Source organism: Panthera leo, chromosome E2 (genome assembly GCF_018350215.1).
Source record: "Panthera leo isolate Ple1 chromosome E2, P.leo_Ple1_pat1.1, whole genome shotgun sequence".
Classification (NCBI taxonomy): domain Eukaryota; kingdom Metazoa; phylum Chordata; class Mammalia; order Carnivora; family Felidae; genus Panthera; species Panthera leo.
Window position 1 is genome coordinate 48,056,880 of NC_056693.1, and position 20,298 is coordinate 48,077,177.

The window sequence follows — 20,298 nt, forward strand, 5'->3', positions numbered from 1 at the left end:
CGCCCACTGACCTGCCATGCCGCCTCTCTCCTGAATCAAACTCCATGTATGAGTGGGTTTCTTCCAAGCTCTCTTCTCTACATCATGTGATTGGCCAGTTTGTCTGTCCCAACATCAGTCCCACGCTGTCTGTTACTCCGGCTTCAACAGTCTTAATATCTAGTAGGGCGATCCTCTCTTTTTCTTTTTCATTAATGTTTTAACTCTTCTTTTTCCCTTTTTTTTTACCATGTTTTATATTCAAGTATAATTAACATATAGGATTATTAGTTTCAGTTGTTTTAACTATTCTTAGCTCTTTGTTCATCCATATAAATTTTAGAATGAGCTTCTTAACAGTGGTTTTCACACAACCAAAAATAGTGATCCTGGAGAAAGGTTACTCAACAAAACAGATTTTTCACATAAATTAGGCCATACAGGAAGTGATCGCTCTCTAGAACCTTGTTGCACTGGTTTTATAAATATACATACACACTAGGGTTACCAGATTTTGTAGAAAGAAAAACAAATTACGTAGTTAAGTTTGAATTTCAGATAAAAAACATATGACTTATTTTATGTGGGCATTTTTGTACTAAAAAATTATTCACTGTTTATCTAAAATTCAGATTAAACTGGGCATCCCGTATTTTATCTGATAACCCTAATACATAGTCCTTCCCTACCCCCATACCCCCAACACATACTCGTGCACACACATGCTTAATACCATTTTATCTGTTTCTCCCTGAATCCTCTGTGAGACAACCACTTTCCTCCCTTGTATAACATTTCTAACTACAGTATTTTTCAAGAACGTGTAGCTCAAAGTGGATAATGGAGTTCTGTACTTTTGTCAAGGGAAAAAAGGAAAGAAAGAAAGAAAGAAAGAAAGAAAGAAAGAAAGAAAGAAAGAAAGAAAGAAAGAAAGAAAGGAAAACAGTATATGATATTTGTAAAATAAGAGGAAAATTCTCTTCCACATCTGAAATGCCTGGGCTCAAATGGGGCAAAAATCAAGATCTTGTATCCCCAGCTTCAGGGCCCGGCCTTACTTTCTAGACCTCTCCAAAGGCCCCTTGTACAGGAAGGAGCAGGGGTTTTACCTGGTGGGTAAGCAGACCCTCCGAGGACCGTCAGGAGAAAGCTTCTAGCACACCCAGCAGCAGTTCCTGTCATCCTCTTGCAGATCTTGCGAATGCTGAAGGGCTACGATTCCTACAACACCCTGCTGCTGCCTCCCCGTGTTCCGGGGGAAAAGCTACCCCCAGAGGTTTATGAGTACTTTAAGGAGATGAAGCGGTCCAAAGAGGAACAGATGAAGGCGAAGTTTCTGGAGAGTCTGGCCCAGGAAAACGGTGAGAGCTCAGGGCCGAGAGCCCGGCTTCAGCCACCGCGCTGGCGCCCTGGAAGGGTCCCTGCTGGGAGGCCGGCCACTTACCGAGCAGCTGCCACATGCTGGGCACATGCTGGTGCCTCACATATTTCATCTGTAACGTCACAAAATGGGCCTGTTCTGGGGCGCCTGGGTGGCGCAGTCGGTTAAGCGTCCGACTTCAGCCAGGTCACGATCTCGCGGTCCGTGAGTTCGAGCCCCGCGTCAGGCTCTGGGCTGATGGCTCGGAGCCTGGAGCCTGTTTCCGATTCTGTGTCTCCCTCTCTCTCTGCCCCTCCCCCCTTCATGCTCTGTCTCTCTCTGTCCCAAAAATAAATAAAAAACGTTGAAAAAAAAAAATTTTTAAAAAAACAAAATGGGCCTGTTCTCCCCACAGTATGAATGCAGAGACAGGGATACGCTCTGCTCCCACTAGAGTCTAGTGGGGAGTTCAGGCTTAAAAACAGCTAATAGAGGGATAGAAGAACACTTAGGCTTTACACACTTACCTGAGAGACTAAAGCACTGAGACACCAGGTCCACAGTGTGAAGGGGCAGAGTCAGGATTCAAGCCCAGATCTCTCTGACTCTGGCATCCACGACGGTAACCACTGTACTCCGTGGCTTCTGTGTGTGCTTGAATATGTCACACAGGGTACAACTTGGTGTCCTAAGAGAGGTCAGGAGTGGGGGTTCCCCCAAGGATGAGGTTGGCCCTCCACGGTCTTTAAGCCAAACCCCAATCATAAAACTGGACTGTGCTCTCATAATGTGCCCCTTTCTGGCCCAGCGCCCCTGTATTACCCCACCATCCATCCATGGGCTCCCTTTTGTGCACCTGAGCGTCAGGGGTCCTTGATGACCTGTAGCACCGTGCAGTTTGTCGTGATGCATGCTTCTCCTTCCTGTTTATCATGCCCTCATCTTGGAAATGTGCCCTCCCTGTTCTTCTGTGTAATAGTCATCACATGTGTAATTGTTTTCTTCATACCTGTCTCCCCCCCCCAATAAGAAGCCCCCATAAAGGCAGTGATCATGCATTCCCCACTTGTAACCCCAAAGCATGGAACTGCACCTGATACGTCACGGTGCCCAATAACATGTGCTATAACAGTGAATGAATGAATGGAATGGAGTCCATTTTCTCCTGACCTTGGGCTCGTCTTGTCTCTCAAGGGAGCCAGTCAGAGAATACTAGTTTGTCCTAAAAGGAGAAGATGAGAGAAGAAGACCACCTTTGCCCTCAATCTCCTGGTCAGTGTCATTGAGCACTATTAGTTTACCAGAACTGCCATCGCAAAGACCACAGACTTGGTGGCTTAATCAACAGAAATTTATTTTCTCGTAGTTCAGGAGGCTCAAAGCCTAAGATCCAGGTGTCAGCTGGGTCATTGTCTGCAGAACCTCCTTCCTTGGCTTGTAGCTGCCTGTCTTCCCCTGGTGTTCACATGGTCTTCTGTCTGTGTCTGTCCTAGTCTCTTCTTAAAGAACACCAGTTATACTGGAGTGTGGGTGGAATAGGGCATCCATATAACCCCTTTTTAACTTTATTACATAGCCACTTTCTGAGGTACTGGGGAGTAGGATTTCAACCTAAGAATTTTAGGGTAACGAGTTAAGCCTATAACAAGCACCCACAGTGTTCCACGAACGGAGCTGAAGCACTGTAAACAGATCAGTGAAACAGGCCCTGTCTTTGAGAGCCCACAACCAGGAAGGTGGTGGGAGGGGAGACACTGGAACTCAGAACCACTGGGACAGAACGCTGGGGGTGCTGCCATGTGTAAAGGGCATCACAAAATCAGAGAAGGACCCTGTTGCTCTCGTCCCCGTCCTTACACAGTACAGTTGTGGGTTCGTTTTTTCATTTGGCCCATTGGAAGTTGGCCGAGAACAGGGACCCACGGGTTCAGAGGGAGCCAGGAAGGTGCATACTCGGCTTTTCCCCAGGGCTTCCCTGAGCCTGTGCTCCCTCTGCTCATGTGCAGACCATCCTCCCTGCTTCCCGCACCACGGCCAGGGAAGCCAGTCACTGGAGACCTCCGACCTCTCTGCCTCAGATACAACCTCTAAACAAAGACAGTGTCAACCCCCGTCAACAGGCCCGGTAAAGGGGGTCATTTTGTACAGTCACAGCCCAACAACCCCACTGAGATTGTGAGGAGGGTTCTAGGCAGACAAATTGGTAGGTGTACTTGGCAATGGCATAGACAAATGTTCATGACAGATTTAGGGGGAAAACAGGCTACAAATTGGTATATACAACATGATCCCAAGTTCAGCTTTGAAAAATTTAAAATTAAGGATCTGAGAGGCCACAGCTCTGCGGGCCTGGTATCATAAAGTGCAGCTGCAGCTCCTCGGTCACTGTTTCTTGTTCTATCTACATCTCTTTTGCAGATGAGTTGTATAATTCTTGCTCTTCTGAATTTTCTAAATTTTCTGGAGAAAATATATAATTTTAGTCTTTTTAATGTTAAGATGTAGAAACACTCTGGGCAGAGAAATTTTTTTTTAAAGTTTATTTATTTTGAGAGAGAGAGAGAGAGAGAGAGAGAGAACCAACGGGAGAGGGGCCGAGAGAGAGGGAGACAGAGGATCTGAAGCAGGCTCTGTGCTGACAGCAGAGAGCCCAGCACAGGACTGGAACGCACGAACCACGAGGTCATGACCTGAACCTAAGTCAGATGCTTAAGTGACTGAGCCACCCAGGTGCCCCTGGGCAGAGAACCTTCTTAACAGCCAACTGACTGCAGATCTTGTTCCTTGGCTTTGGCTAGTCCAGGGTGATGGTAACCAGGTCAGTGATTCTCCACTTTGTCTCTTTCTTTTTCCATAGCTTTCTCCCTTGTCCCCCTCCCAACACTTCCCCCATGTTTTTGTTCTTTGTTTCTCGGGCAGAAGAGGAAGATATGCCCTCATCAGAACAAGGCACCTCTGGCAGTACAAAGAGGACCTCACTGAGCCAAGGGATCTCTGTCACGTCCAACCCTGAAGAACGGCACATTCCCACGGTCGAGTCCAAGACCTACCCGGATGAAGAGGAGGATGAGGAAAGCCTGGAAAAAATAATGTTTCAAAGTAACCAAACATTTAAATGTTTTATACTGGTTCTCTCTAAGAGAAGTGGGAAGACTGTCCAGTGCCTTTTTACTTTTCTCCCTAAAATGCACCCTTGAGCCTTTTAGCACTACCGTGTATTAATTCTGTAGTAGGAATATGCCATCACTTAGTCAGCCATTCCCCTTAATGTTGCACATTCAGCTAGTTTCCAGTATTATTTTTTCAGCAGGAGATATTCCCCCAGAAATAGAATTAAGAGTCAATAAGGGTATCTGTATTTTCACTTCCAGTAGCTGTCGACAAATTATCAGCTATAAAGGGCACTTCCCATCCACTGCAGGGGGGAGTGGGAACTGTGACAACATGTGCAGCAGATAATTTGCCACTGTGCCACAGCAGTGTTCAAGAAGAAAAAGTGGTTCTCCTTTCCATCAGACTGTATGAATTCTGGGCGTGCCCATGGGCATGCACTTGTACACGTATATTTTTAATTTGCAGCTGACAAGATACAGAGTGTTGACAGCCACTCGACGGAAGAGGTTGGAGAAGTAGAGAACAACCCAGTGAGCAAGGCGATCGCGCGCCACCTGGGCATTGATATTTCTGCAGAAGGCCGCATGGCCAAGAACAGGAAGGGCATCGCCATTATCATCCACGGGACACCCTTGTCAGGTATGCCGCAGCTCCCAAGGGTTGTCACTTTAAGGGTTATGGTGAAGTTCGCACATGTAATTTTCGAGATAACAAAAGACTCTTTTTTTTTTTTTTTGATTTGTATACCATGGGACTATCCTCAAACTATTAAATTGCCAATCTCAGAGAAACAGTGTTACAGAAAGAGCAGGGACACCTTATTTTTAATTAATATATCTCTGAGTTGTTTGAGCTTATATTCTTCCAATAATTTTAAAATAATATTAGGGAAAAATCCAAGACATTAAATTCTTTAGAAAGAGGAGGGGGAAAATAAAAATAAATGATAAAACAGGAGAGGGGGAAATAAGCACAAGCTCCTTGAGCTAGAAATATTACTTCTATAAGCTTACCTTAAGAATCTGTTTAGTGATGTGGACAAAGATTAACTGCATGAACATTCACTGCAGCGCTGCTCAGCATCATAAAAATTTGGGAGCAATTGAAGCAGTCAGTATAGAAGACTGGTTAATTAAGCTTTAGTGCATCCACATAGTAAGTTATTTGGCCTCTATAAACAGTGTTTTGTACACCCCATAGCAGCATTACTCACAATAGCCAAGAGGTAGAAACAGCCCAACTGTCCACTGACAGATAAATGGAAAAACAAAATACGGTACAATGGGATATTATTCAGCCTCAAAAAAGAAGGAAACTCTGACTCATGCTACAATATAGTTGAACACTGAAGATATTATACTAAGTGAAATCATCACGAAAGGATAATTGCTGTATGATTCTACTTATATGAAGTGCTTGCAGTGGTCGAATTCATAGAAACAGAAAGAAGAGTGGTAGTTTCCAGGGACTGGGAAGGAGAAGAATGGGAGCTTGTTGTTTAATGGGTACAGAGTTTCCATTTGAGAAGATGAAAAAGTGCTGGAGGCCTATGGTGGTGATGATCACACAATAGTATGAATGTACTTAATGCAACTTAAAATATGGTTAAAATGGTCAGTTATGTACGGCTATCACCACAATTTCTTTAAGTGCCATAGAAATGTACTAAATGAATAGAAAGACGTTCATGGTACATCATTTTAAGTAAGAAAAATGTCATACTTAGGATTTGTAATCTGGATTAATTTCCTATTGGTACCATAACAAATAACTACACATTTAGTAAGTTGAAACAATGCAAATTTACTTTCCTTCTGAAGGTCAGAAGTCTAAAATGTGTCAAAAGAGCTGCATTCCTTCTGGAGGCTTCTAGGAGAGGACCCATTTCCTTTCCCTTTGTAGCTTCTAGAAATGTTGCCTGCATTCCTTGGCTTGTGGCCCCTTCTTCCGTCCTCAAAACCAGTATCATAGTATCTTCCAGTCTCTCTTCCTTTTCATCATAATCACCTGTTCTGACTCTGACCCTCTTGCTTTTCTCCTATAAGGGCCCTTGGGATTATGTTGGGCCCACCCAGATAATCCAGGATAATTTCCCATATGAGGATCCTTAACTTAATCAAAGGTGCTAACCCCCTTTACCGCATAAGGTAACATATTCACAGATTTCAGACATTTGGATGTGGATGTCTTTGGCTGGGGTGGGGGGGCATTGTTCAGCCTACCACATAACCCATTTCTTTATAAGAAATATAAGTAAGGTAGTTATATATACATACTTAGCAGCCATATGCTAACTGTAATATCTCTGGGTGAGCAAATTATGGATCTTCTTTTTCCTTCCCTCCTGTTTGTTCTTTGAATTTTCTGCTTTCTTTTTAACAAGCAGATATTTTGAAATGAGAAAAGAAAGATCAACACAAGTTATTCTTTAAACCAAAAAAGTCTTCCCATTAGAATCAGAGACAGTAGAGCTACATGACTTTTAAAGGTCATCTGATAGAATTACCATCTAGACTGAGGAGAAAATCCAGAGAGCAAACGTGTTGCCATCACACGGTGCACAACACATGGGTGGCAGAATGAGGACAAGAATCCGTGGTCCTGACTAGTGGTTCCGGCCTCCTTTCTCTTTTCTGCTGCCATCTGTGGCCGCACAAGAGACATAGAGGCAAAGCGCTTGGAGAGATTACTCTACAGGGGCCTCCATTCTAGAAACTTCTTCTGTCTAGAGACACTAAGCAACTGAGAGCCAGGAAATTCAACCTCCTGACCTTTTTTTCAGGGAAATCAGCCACCGCAGTCAGCATGGCCAGGTACTACAATGCAGCCTGCTTGAACATCGACTCCATCGTGCTTGAAGCGATCTCTGATGGCAGCAACATCCCGGGGATCCGGGCCCGTGAGCTCTGTGTCAGAGCTGCCATAGAGCAGTCCATGAAGGAAGGAGAAGAGTCTGGTAAGAGCCTTTTCCCCTGACTTTCTGTGGTCAAGTGGCCGGCAGCCTGCTGCTAATACCCATCTTCTCTGTGTCCCCCGCTGAGCTTTTCTCCCCCAGCCTGGTTGAAAGCTGACTTACAACATACTGCCAACTTATAGCCCAGGGAAGAGTTGTCTTCACTGAGTATCTGTGGCTCTCCCCGCTGCCCAGACAGGCACCCATTTGGTGCTATGGGGAACAGGACCATGAATAAGAGGCAGCCCACACTTTTGGGGGTGACTTGTGGAAGGGGAACAGACATGGACTTGTTCAGAGCAGAGGGAAATAATGTAACAGAAATACTGACTTCTGTGAAAGGGCAACTTTGGGATGGCTGGGGTCCAACCAGCTTGATCTGGGGAAGTTTTCATGCAAATGAGCTTTAAAGGACAGGCAAAGAAGAAGTCAAGTACATTCCTGCCCAAGAAAGCAAGGAAGCTGACAGTAAATTAGAGGTGGGAAGGCAGGCTCAGGCCCATCTTGGTTGACCTTGATGCCGAGATTAGGTATTCGGGTTTTATTTTGAAGGAACAGAGGAGTCGGGTGGTTATCACCCTCTGGGAGAAATGGTCAGAAAGCCACACTAGGAAAGCAGCTCTTGTAATGTCTTGTAAAGGAAGCACTGGAGATGCCGACAGTGAACAGTTTTGGGCCAGCCGACCCCCTAGCACCTGCATGGCAGGAAATTGAAAGATGGGGAGGCATTCCAGATGGTCACCTAGAATTTCCAGTCATGGAAACCAGGAAGAGAGTGATGTCATTTACCAAGATAGGAAATGTGGGAAAAGGAGAAAGTTTGTTGGAGAAGAAAATTAATTAAGGTTTTAAACACCATAGTAGTGAGGCCTGGTGTGGCCTGCCTACCAGAGGTAGAGAATTCTGGCTCCATCAGGTTGTCTGTGGACCGACAGGGCAGGAGATGGCTGCTCAATTGGTAAAATACATTGAAGTAGAGTGATTGCTCTGAGAGGAACCATTTTTAATAAATATTCATTCATAACAGCATAACATCATTTCTGATAGTGTACCATGCTTGCTGGTTGACTGATAAAAGTGGCTGGGGCTTTTAGGCATGCCCCTTCCATACCTCTGCATAGAATGCTTAGGGAAATAGAAGATTCTTTGCTGAAAAGGTCAGAAAAGTAGCTTTTGAGTAGTGAAAGAGAGGAAAAATAATTTTCTCTCTATCCTGAGTTCTTGGCGGAGACTGCTATAATAAAAGATTAACAAGGAAAAAAAATAAGTTTATTAACATGTGTCCTTCTTGTGTACATGGAAGATACTCAGGAGGAAATGAGGTGACTTAGAATTCTGAATTAAATACCATCTTCACAGGGAGAGAAGAGGAGGGAGGTAGTCCTCTTAGGGGAGAGCAAATGAGTCTTAGGGAAGATGAATGGACCCACAGAACAATGGACGAGGGTACGGTAGTTAATGACAAGCATGTCTCCTCTCCTGTGATGAGTCAGTCCACTCTGCTGGATGGAACTCCCAGGGTGGGGATTTGTGACAGTTGAGTTCCCTTTGGACACTTGTCTTTAGACAGATAAGAGAAGGTCAGAGAAGTCTTCTCCCCACATTTGCTGTTTTTCAAGTGCCCACAGTTCAAAAGCAAGCAGCGTATTTTGAGGTGACATATCCTGAACTCTAATAGTCATATTTTGGGATGGCATAATCAGCTACCGTCAGTGGGAACCCCAAGCTACATCATAATTCTGGTTCTCTTAGATTTTGTTTCCTTTTCTGTCAATTAAACTACATTTCACAGAGGTCTTTGGAGCTGTGTTGGTGTCCCATAAGAAACTGTGGATTTGGTCTTCCTACCTGAGGAGGTCATGTCAAGCTAAAGACATAACGGGGGGAGTCTTCCTCAAGAAAGTAAGAGGTGCACCTGCTGGAAGAAAGAAAATCAGCCCAGAAAGTTCCAGAAAGAGGAGAGGGATGGAAAGAGCAGGACAGGACATTGGGGAACACTTATATTTTAAGAGGAGTGTAGGTAGAGGAGAAGCCAGGGAGGCCGAGAAGGCAGAGTGAGTGTCAGAGGGGTGGGCAGTCAGGAGAGCAGGATGCAGAGAAGTCAAGGAAACAAAGCTGCAGGCGGGAGGGGCAAGAAGGGTTTGCACACCTCTCCAGTGCCCTGGTTGGGTCTGGGCACCTTGGCCTTGTCTGTCTCATAGGCCTTATCACTGGTTCATATACCATTTACTTGACTTCCTTATGCTACTGTCTCCCTACCCCACCAGGATGTTAGCTGGGAGCAGGGATGTGTGTTCGTTCTCTTCACTGATGCATTCCCAGCCCCTGGGTTGGTACCTGGCACAGAGTAGACACAGAGTAAATACTTCCAAAAATGTGTCAAATCAATGAATGAATGTAGTCATAGATTGCTGGAAGTACAGATAGAATGAGCCCTGAGAGAGGGCCACTGTGGGTCACAGTTCAGAGGTCACTGGGCGCTTTGGAGAAAGCCCTTTCAATGGAGGGGTTAAACCCAAACCTACACTTGCTGTTCACTGCGGGGTCCACAGGCTGTCCTGAAGCAGAAGTGGTAAATCTAACCCTGTGTGTCCCTGTCCCATGCAGTACCCACCAGCCACCTGAAACATGGGTGTCCAAATTGAAATGTGCTGCTTGGGGGTGGTGGTTCAGGCAGGGGGTAGGGGGTGGCACATGGGAGTTGAAGATGTAGTAGGAGAAAAAGACTGTAAAATAACAAGGTAGAAATGTGTTGATATAATCACATTTGGGGTAGATTGGGTTAAACATACCATGGAAATCGATTTGTACTTTTCTAATGTGGCTACTAGAAAATCTAAATTGGATACACATTATACGTCTATTGGACAGATGTGGCCCACACTACTGTTTTAGAAGCTGGGCAGTGAGGAAAAAAGGAGGTGAAATGATGATGTCTTGAAAGAAGTGAGAGATGAAATGAAAACCCTTATTAGTATTATATCAGGAAGAGCTGGCTTTGTAAGATATGGCTGGATGACGCCGCTGGCAGGGGAGGTTGACAGACATGGGGACAGCACAGAAGAGACCCTACAGCCATCAGTGGAGGCGGGAGCGGCCGTGGAGGCATAGGACTCATGGCGAAGTGAGTGGGCACAGGTGGCAAGAGGCTGGAGCCATCACAATCAGGTGGAGCCTGGAGGCACCGGGGGTAACAGGACCTGGATGAACGAGGGATGAACCAACAGAATGTTGGTACAGCTGTTCCACTGGTGGCCTCAATGCCCTTTGACCCCTGCCACCCCCAGGTGCAGTATGGTGTCCTTGTACCTATAACCAGCTCTCAGGGGAGGGACAGAGGGACAAAAGATAGTGACAGCTCTCAAGGGAGTTCTGAGGGCTTATTTGCTGAAATGGCCAACAAGGAATAAGGAGTCTTAGCAATTCTTCCTGAGCTGGAAAACGTGGAGGCTGCCTAGCGCACAACCGCATTGCCCCATCTGAGGTGTCAGCTTTCTAAGGCAGGGCTACAGTGGACCAGCAGTTTCAGAAATGCTTGCCCTCGGGGCTGGAAGAGGAAGTGGGGCAGACTAACATGGGACCCACTGGGCAGATGGGCAGCGAAGAGCCCTGGACTCCAGTCCAGCCTCTCCATTCGCCTGTCCTCATCCAGCCTCGGCGTGTGTAGCCTCTTCTTCCAGCCCCTCCCAGCCAGCTGCAGATGGAGACGGCTGTGTGCTCCTCAAGAGAATCACACCAACCCCGCTAGGAGTTGTGCCATCCCCACTATTATTTCCTGATCATCCTGAGGTGACTTTTAATATAAACCCACTCTCTCTGTGTAGCCCAGGAGGCTGCTTCAGGCCAAACTGCTGTGGGACAGACACATCTGAGCAGTGAGACCCTGGGCAAGTTTACCTCAGAATCTACCCTGTCCCCTGAAATGAAATCAGCGAAGACCATGCGTGGGAGCATGATTATTGCCAAAAGCAAGGCGGAGAGCCATGGCTCTGGGTCTCAGAAGCAGCACCACCAGCATGCGTCCGAAACGCCACAGGTACAAACCAGGGCTCCCCAGAAGAGGGGTGGGATCCCTCCTCCTGCCCTTTCTCCTCAGAACCCCTCAGCTGTGTCAGCATCATGCCATTGCTGTGGGGGCCCTCACCAGGTTCATGGTGCAGGTCCTGCAAGGAGAGGTCATCTGGCAGGCGTTCAGCAAGTGACTTTAATGTTATAGGCACTGGGTTGAATGCTAACAAAATAAAGATAAAGCAAAATCGCTGCACTTAAGCTGCCCTAAGAGTCTGATGAAGGAGATAACCACACATTCAAATATTTGCAATAAAATGATATTGGTGACAAAAGAGCTTTGTAAAAGGAATTGGCTTGAACCGCATGAAATTGCCAACATTCAACCATTGGAACAGCAATTTCATATGGCTCAGTCTAATACTAAAGGAATGCTAAGGATGAAACCGTTCATATGAATTGTGGGAGGGCTGCACAGGAGTCATGGAAGGTCATAAAGTAGTCAGGAAGTTTGCGCCTCAGCCAAGGGACTTTGCGAACAATCTTGGCAGAATAGCAGGTGCTGTGGCCAGACAGTGGATGGCACCGTGGAGAGGTAGGTGATGAGTTGTCGGGGGGAAAGTGGAGTCAAGTGAGTGTAGGCTTCCAAGATGTTTCAAGGAACAAGAAAAGAGACTAGTTGTTAGAGGAGCAAATTTAGGGTTAAGAGAGTTGTTTCTCTGAAAGGAGGTGGAGGCACAAGCAGGTCTATAAGGAGAAGAGCTCCTGGAGGAGTGTAAGGTGACAATCCACCCAAGAGGGAATGAGATTCCTGGAGGAGACAGGGAGGAAAGGACTAAGCACAGTCAAAAGGGACGGGGGCCAGCTCCTTCTGGAGTCAGTAAAGGTGAAAACAGATACAGCTGCGTGTGGGGAAGGCAAGTGGAGAGCGGAGGTCGGAGAAGGTCTTTGCTGAGTGGCTCTAAGACGTGTGCAGGATGCAAAGTCTTTGCAGGAAGCATTGAGGAGGTTAGTGTTGCACAGCATGCTTGAGGAGAGTGGCGAAGCACTGATGTGTCCACCGGGAGGAATAGAACCAGAAATGGGTGGTGGACAAAAGAAAAGACAGTTTAGAATGCTGATTCTCCAGCCAAGACAGGAAGGCATAACTTCGCTGTTTCAAGATTTCCCTAAGCAGTCATTCAGAGGTAGAGAGAGAAGTCATCATTGCAAGGGCACGAGTGTGCTCAGAACAAGGGGCAAGGGAGTTGAGAGTAGTATATGGGAAGTGCAGTATATGGAGAGAAGGAATTAAGAGGAGGGGAGCAGAATGAAACAGGATTCGAGGAAGAGTCTGTGGGTCTTGTTACCATCCAAGAGTGCAGTAGGGAGAGTGGGAGAGGTGGGCGCTTCAGAGGAGGCTGTTGAAGAAAACAAAGTGGAGGTGAAGGCCCTTGCAGGAGAGGCCCCACATGTTGGATGGCGCAGGTGGATGGAATGGAAGCCAAGGTCTCCTCACGAGAGGAGGTATGCAGGTTGGATGGGACACTCTGGGGGCTGAATTTGTGCCAAATAATGCCTCTCATCTTCGTTTCAGTCCCTCCTTCTTCTAACATCTTGAAAATTGGAACCGTCGACTCAGTTTCTTTTGCAGCATCATTTAACCCTCTTTCTCAAGACCAAATATGGTATTCATGGATGAACTAAAACTCATATTTGTATTAAACAGGGTGTCATGGGGAATCATTTTCTTTGATTGGGTTCCATCCATCTGGACAGTGAAGCAAGGCTTTTTAGAATATATCAAAGGCAGGAGAAAACACTAAATCTGATCCCAATCCCCTTGCAATAAATAGGGAACTCAGAGCCTGTTCAAGATCACCCCTGCCCACATGGCTGCTCACACTGCTCCAGTGTGACAGGACTAATGCTTTGGACAACAGTCACTGTGTTGGCATGCTCCACCCACAAATGGCTTTTCAGTTTTCTAAAGCTCTCCTAAAGCATGAACTCTCCAATGACTTAAAGTTTATTTATGTTGCAAGTGGAAAGCAATGTATAATATGTCACATAATAAAGATATGACTGTAATATAAGGTCATTTGTTTATACATCACTGTGTTCTGGGAGAGCACTCACTGGAAATTCTTATCTTTTGAATGACATTTAATACAACACTCTCATTTCTCAGTCCCATGCCCACCTCAGCTCCTCACTGCCATGGTCATGTTCAAGAACTTGTTCATCGTTACCCATAAATTCCAAGACCTCTAGACCACACATCCTACATCCTGACTACCATCTTCTAACCTTGCATATGACTTCTGTGAGAAGTAACTGGTCCCATCCAAAACTCCAGTCCACATCTTCACTGCCTACCACCCCCTTCACTCCCCATCTTACTCGGTTTGTTATCTGTGTCTGTCACTTTAGGCATTCCCTTGCCCCCTTGCCCTTCATCATACTCTCCATGCAAAACTTAAGCCGATTCTCCACCTCCTCCATGCAGAGCGGCTGAACACAGCTGGAGACAATCTTCATCTCTCCTGAGTGGTCTTTATTTAAAAATTAAGACCACAAATCTCAAGCGGACCTTTGGTCTGCCCTAGTAAATTTGCCATCCATCTCTTCAAGATAACTATTTTATTGGGGTCGTCACTCTCCAAACCCCTAAGACCGTTTCCTCTTCCTCATTCCCAGCTGATGATCTCTCTTCTGACCCATGGAGGGAGCAGCAACAATGAGAAGACCATCACCATATTCTCCCACCACCAGACCAACGAGCCAGGCTGCACCCTCCCTGCCACGGAGTCACTGCCCCTGCTCTCATCCTAGGCCCTGCACATGTGCAGGCCCTTCTCACTCAAGAGCCGAATTCCTGCAGTCATCCCCTTTCCCTCCCATTTGTTTTTTGCCCTATAGATCCTTCTCATCAGCATCTATGCATGCTTTATTACCTCCCATCTTTAAAAACACTGTCCCGACATCACAGATCCCCCTCCAGCTCTTACCTCGTCCCTCAACTCCTCTTCAGGGCTGTTCCCCCCAAGAATGGTTGCATGCCTCCCTCCTCATCCTCAACCCCCATTCTCTCTTTCACCTATTCCAGTGAGGCCTTTGTCCTTACCACCCCACGGATCACTCTTCTCAAGGTCGCTGGCATTCATCTTGCCAGATCCAGTGGCCTGTGTTCTGTCATCCACCTCACATGACCTCATAGCAGCTGATAAGTCCTCTTCCTGGACGTGCTTCTGGCCAGCACACCACCACGCTCTTCTCCTTCCCCTTTGCCTCATTTGGGACTCCCCCTACTCCTGCACCTTTCCACATCCTCCAGATCCATAGGCTTTTGGAATAGGCTAGGACTGAGTCATCTGCTCTTTTCTTTTTGTTATCTACCTTTTCTCTATAGGTGATCTCATCCAGTTTATTAAGTACTTAAATATTTTCAGGATGCGTGTGCCCCTCACATTTCTGTCTCCAACCCCAATTTCTTGCCCAGCTGAGGTTCACGCACACAAACTCACATTCATTATCTCTGTTGAATGGCTTAAACACATCTCAAAATGTATGTGTCTGAAAAGTGACTCTTGCCCCTCACCCAAAACAGAACAAGGCAAAAAATTGTTCTTCCTTCAGTTTTTTTTCTTTCTTAATTAATGACTTTGCCATTTTCCCATATGCTCAGACTAAAACCCAAGGGATCATTCTTGGTGCCCCTCTTTCTTTCACATCCTATCCCAAGTCCTAGTGGGATGGAATGTTAGAGAAAGTATCAGCCATTTCTCACCACTTCCACCATGGCATCCTTCATCTCCTGCCTTGACCATGGAGATGTCTAACTAGTCTTCCCGCCTCCGCTCTTTTCACCTCATGCAGCAGGCACAGTGGCCTTTCAGAAATAAAACTCAGATCATTCTCTGCCTAAAACATGCCAACCACTTCCCATAACACTTGGAATAAAATCCAAATTCCTTACTGGGGTCTGCAAGCCCTGACTACGCCTTAGACTTGAATTAAGCCCGACCCTCTTCCCCATTGCTCACTCAGTACAGTTACACTGGGCTCCCACGTGCTCCCCAGAGCCCATCAAGCACACTCATGTGCAAGGAGCTTGCTGTTCCCTCGCAGAAAGACTCTTCTCTCAGGATCTTGTCTCATTCTTTCATATTGTTGTCCAACCCTGTCACCGTTCTCTATGTCCTTACCTCATTCTTTTCTCCCTAGCACTTGTCACTATCTCAGACTATGTGACTGATTTGGATATTCACCTGCTCCTTTTCTGTCTCCTCTATTTGAAATAAGGACCACACAGGCAGCAACATTGCCAGCGTTGTTTGTTGTTGTATCCCTAGTGCTAGAGGGACCCCTTGTACCTAATAGGTGCCCGATATTTGTTGAATGAATGAACAAATGTGTACATATACAAAGCACCTTTCACAGTATTCCCACTTGAAGCTTAGGCAATTCTTTAAGGAAAACCTTTCATTTTACAAAGCAATCTCCATTTTACAGATGAGGAAATGAGGCCCAGAGAGATTATACGATTTCCACGAGGTCATATGGCTTGTAAGTATGAGATCTGCTGGGACACCAAGCTGGATTCTAACTCCTGATCCTTCTCCCGCTCGACAGATTTCCTCCAGCCCTCTCCCTTCGGGGCCCACACAGCGCCGGCTCAGTGTCAGCCCCAGTATCGGAGGTGAGACCGGGCTCGTGAGCTGTGTGCTCCCTGAGGACCTATTCACCCAGATCCTGGCTGATCGCATACAGGTACGTCCGTGCCCACATGCCCAGAGCTGCACGGCTCACACTCCATCCCTGCGCTGGGACCTGAGATTCCGATCCACGGCCCACCCATGGCGGTTCAGAACCCAGGGGTCTTGGAGAGGAAAGATGGGCTTCTTCACCCCCAACAGTCATTTGCTCTTGTCCTTTTGACAGCTCTTGTTAGGCAACTGGCCCTGGCGCAGTCTGCTGCCTGAAGTCACTCTCCTTAAAGGACCATTGAGCATGTTACATATTAAAAAAAAAAAAAAATCAGATTCATGATACAGCCCTACAGTTGTATATTAAAAATCATAACATGGAGCCATGGAAAGTTAGAACTTGGAACCATATTAATTGCTGTAAAAATCTGTTTTCAATGTATTAAGTGAGAAAAGAAGGTTATGAAATAGTATGTACAGCACAATTGCATTTCTATAAGAATATGTCTAAATGTATGTCATACAAACAGTAAAAACTCTGAAAGTATATTAACTGTGGTTATCTTTGGATAGCAGGATAATGGATTTTTAGTTCTGTTCATACATTTCTGAATTATTTTACAATGACACATTGCTTTTCAAGTCAAAAAACACAATAACCGTTTCCAGTTAAAAAAAATTGTTTTCATAAGCATTATACAGTTAAAGAAAAGAAAACAAGATCAGCAGGATTTGGGAGGACACCCCTAAGCCTGTTTGCTGCTTATGGTTTGCAGAGAGCTAAACGGCTCACCAGGTCCTGGAGTTGTCCATTGGCTTTGGCTTTTTCAAAGTAGGCCACGATATTAGTTGCACATTTCAATAGAACAAAATGCGACCTGAGGCTCCCAGAAGAGGAGATGTCATCACAGGAAATTACTCAGGTTAAGGTTTGATGGCTACTGTGTTCACAGTGCTGTCACTCTCAGCTGACCCGAGCAAGGTGGGCTGGTAAGTGTGCTGGTGTTTCGTGTACCCAGGTTAAATCACTGGTAAAGCCCAAAGTAAGCCAGCAGAGCAGTGCTGCTCGAAGTACTGGTCTTTGATGAAACATGGAGTTTGCGTGGCTTCCTCCATCGACAGACTTGCTACAAAAAAAAAAAAAACAAAAAAAAAAACAAAAAACCAGCAGCTGAAATAGTGTTTTTCGTGATGTCGTTGATTTACATTCTGGCACACGATTCTGGTCTCATCAAACACTGGTAGTGATCAGCTCCTGGCCAAGGGTGGCCAGTCTGTGTACCACCCTTTGAGTAACACTGATGTACAACAGAGGCTGCTCCTCAGTGGTTAGTATTACCAAGATCATTACACGCCAAGGCAGTAACGCCACTGAAAGATCTGAATGGCCCACCTGCTACTGGTGCCCTTGCTGTTACTCTGTGAGGGGGGATACCTTGCCTTTCCCTCCTCTCTGCCTGTTCCTCATGGACCTGCCCAAACCCTCACTTTCACGTTTAGTTTGCGTTCCTTATTTCTGTAGAGTTGGGAGAAATCTTTTATTCTATAAATACGTATGATAAAGCTCTTGCATGACTGATAAAATATTTGTATTTTTCTCTCATATTTTATAACAGCATGTTGAATGTAGCAGGTGGAAGGGTGGTTTAACGGCATTTACATGGGGGCCCAGTAGGTCAGCAGAGACCAATGCAGCCCCCAGTAAAACCACCCACGAAAGAACAAGCAACTTTCTCCATAGAGAACCCGGTAACTGTGGCCTTAGTTACTGTCTTTTCTCACTCTGGTTTCAGCTGAGTGACTGCTTCCGCGGAGTGGTGTTTGATAGCGTTGAGACCCTCTTCGCTCGGAACGCGGCTGTGGCTCTCCTCTGCCTGCTGAAGGCCATCGGCAACCGGGAGCACATCTACGTAATCAACATGGCCCAGGATTACACAGTCATGAAGGCCCAAGAGAAAGCCAAAAAGGAGCAAGAAGGTAAAGCCCCGTACTCTTCTGGGCTGCCCTTCCCAAGCCCTAACAGCCCTTCCAACAGAGCCTTACACTTTTTGAAATGCTTCTCCACCACGTTGAGCCATTGTGCAGATGAACCTATTACATCTGCCATGTCATCGGTTCTCACCTCCGCCCTGTAAGGTGACCAGAAGTTCTTATTTCTACTTTGCACCTGAGGGAACTGAGGTGCGGCTGACCTGTCGGGAGACTACAGGACAGGGAATGGACCCAGCCAGCTCTTCTTGTAACAGACATGTTTCCCTTCCCCCTAATATCACACTGCATCCCTTCTCATCTTCCCTGTAATCACAACCAACCCATGGGGGACACATCACAAGTCCCATCCTGACTCAGGTGACTGATTAGCTTGCTGGTTTTGTTTAAGGGGACTGTACATTTCCTGCAAACACTGGAAGTGCTCATAAACTTGACAAAACAGCTTCTACATCTTAGCCTCCTGTCTCCCATGCACTGCAGCCAACATTCTGTACACTTGAAATGTCTCTAAATGGCACTGTGGGTTATTTAATCCTTACAGTAACCCTCTGGGGATCATTGTCCCCCTTTTACAGACAAGGAAAAGGAGGCTCAGAGACATCAACAGTGTAAGATCACACAGCAAATTAGTAAGGTCTTTATAACTCTGAAACCTTGCTTTTTCCTGTCATTACAACAGTAGCGTGAAAAAAATTTCAGTGATTGAAAATTAAACACACACACACACACACACACACATTCAGAGTAATGTTAGCTTGAGTTCCCAATTTAGTCATAAGCAGACCTAGCAAATTTTGGTCCCCAAGGGAGGAGGTGACACTTTCCTTGGGAGGCAGTCTCCTGCTCTGGCCTCAGCTCGGTGACATCACTGCCCTTCCTTACTTGGCCTTACCTCTCTTCTGGAAAAATCCAAGCAAATCATAGTGCTTTTTCATTAAGGAAATAATTACAAACTTGAGCTCTCTTAGTTCTTAAACAGAACTTAAAGACTGCTTCCTTACATTCTCATCCAGAGAAAAATTAGGAAGAAAATCCCTGGCAGTGTTCCAGCCTCCGACTTCCTGCTTTTCCACAAAGCTTATGTCCCCGTTACCATCAACTTGAAATAAAGTATCTCTTTTCATTTTTTCATTTACTTGTGGATTGAGGTTTTTCACCATTGCATTATGGGCTCCTCTCCCTGAAATCTTCTGCATTTGAAAAAAGTCCCAAGGCAGCATCCAGTAACAATATTATTATATTCAAATCTAATTTTTATTGAACATTTATGAATTTGCCAGGCACGGGCCTAGATGCTTTAGAGGGTTGCCTATATGATCCCCATGGCAGCCTATGGAGGAAGAAACCTGATTCTTATCTGTTCCTAGCCCTTGGTAAGTGTCAGAGAAGGATCTTCAAATATACATCTCCGAGTCCAAAGCACAGGCCTACAACAAGTGGAAGTTGTAGAAAAGAATCTGACAGCCTTTGTGCGGGGCATGACCATGCTTCTGGACCTGGAATCTGTAGGGTATTGAAAATGGTTTCCCTTGGTCTGCAAATGGTTCTGTCACCCTGAGCACTCTGGCGGCATATGTTTGTAGTGTATGAAGTCCGTGGGTGCTATATTACTTCCCTATCACTGCGGTAGCAAATTACAGACTGGATGCCTCCAAACAACACAGACTTGCTGTCTTACATTTCTGGAAGTCAGAAGTCCTTAAAGCGGGGTGTCCACAGGGCTCTGTTTCGTTGAAGGCTCCAGGGAGAGAATCCATTTCCTTACCTTCTCAAGCTTCTAGAGGCCACTTGCATTTCTCAGCTCATGGTCCCTACTTCACAGCATTCTGACCTCTGCTTCCATTGCCACATCTCCTTCTCTGACCCTGACCCTCCTGCACCCCTCTTATAAGGACCTTTGTGATTATACTGGGCCCACTCGGATAATCCGGGACAGTCTCCCAGTGCAAAGTCCTTAACTTAATCACATCTGCAAAATCCTTTCCCCCACACCAGGTAGCGTATTCACAGTTCTGGGGATTAGAACATGGACATCTTTGGAACTACTATTCAGTCTAGCACAGATGGAGACCAGTTTTGGAACTGTGTGAGTGAAAGAAGGCCCGCCAGAGATCAAGAATGTCCCCGCAGCACCAGAGCCACCCTTGCCCTGTCATAGACCCTCCATAGCAAGTGTGGGCTGGGAGCTGAGCCACTGAGGGCCC

The 20,298-nt window shown here is 46.0% G+C and overlaps 1 protein-coding gene across 15 annotated transcripts in view; it reads left to right on the top strand.

Annotated features, from left to right (window-relative positions):
* Window positions 1–20,298, top strand: part of HYDIN (HYDIN axonemal central pair apparatus protein) — a 443,605-nt gene that overhangs the window by 333,244 nt on the left and 90,063 nt on the right. For 14 of the 15 annotated variants that reach the window (XR_006196932.1, XM_042917620.1, XM_042917622.1 and 11 more), the window contains 7 exons: window positions 1,172–1,340; window positions 4,259–4,438; window positions 4,919–5,092; window positions 7,236–7,409; window positions 11,231–11,442; window positions 16,029–16,166; window positions 17,896–18,079. Coding sequence is in view for 14 of the 15 variants with exons in the window: in XM_042917620.1 (XP_042773554.1) it covers window positions 1,172–1,340; window positions 4,259–4,438; window positions 4,919–5,092; window positions 7,236–7,409; window positions 11,231–11,442; window positions 16,029–16,166; window positions 17,896–18,079 (1,231 nt within the window). In the remaining variant the exon portion in view is untranslated. Of the gene's footprint in view, window positions 1–1,171; window positions 1,341–4,258; window positions 4,439–4,918; window positions 5,093–7,235; window positions 7,410–11,230; window positions 11,443–16,028; window positions 16,167–17,895; window positions 18,080–20,298 lie in introns of those variants that run through there. The other variant, XM_042917632.1, reaches the window with a different exon arrangement.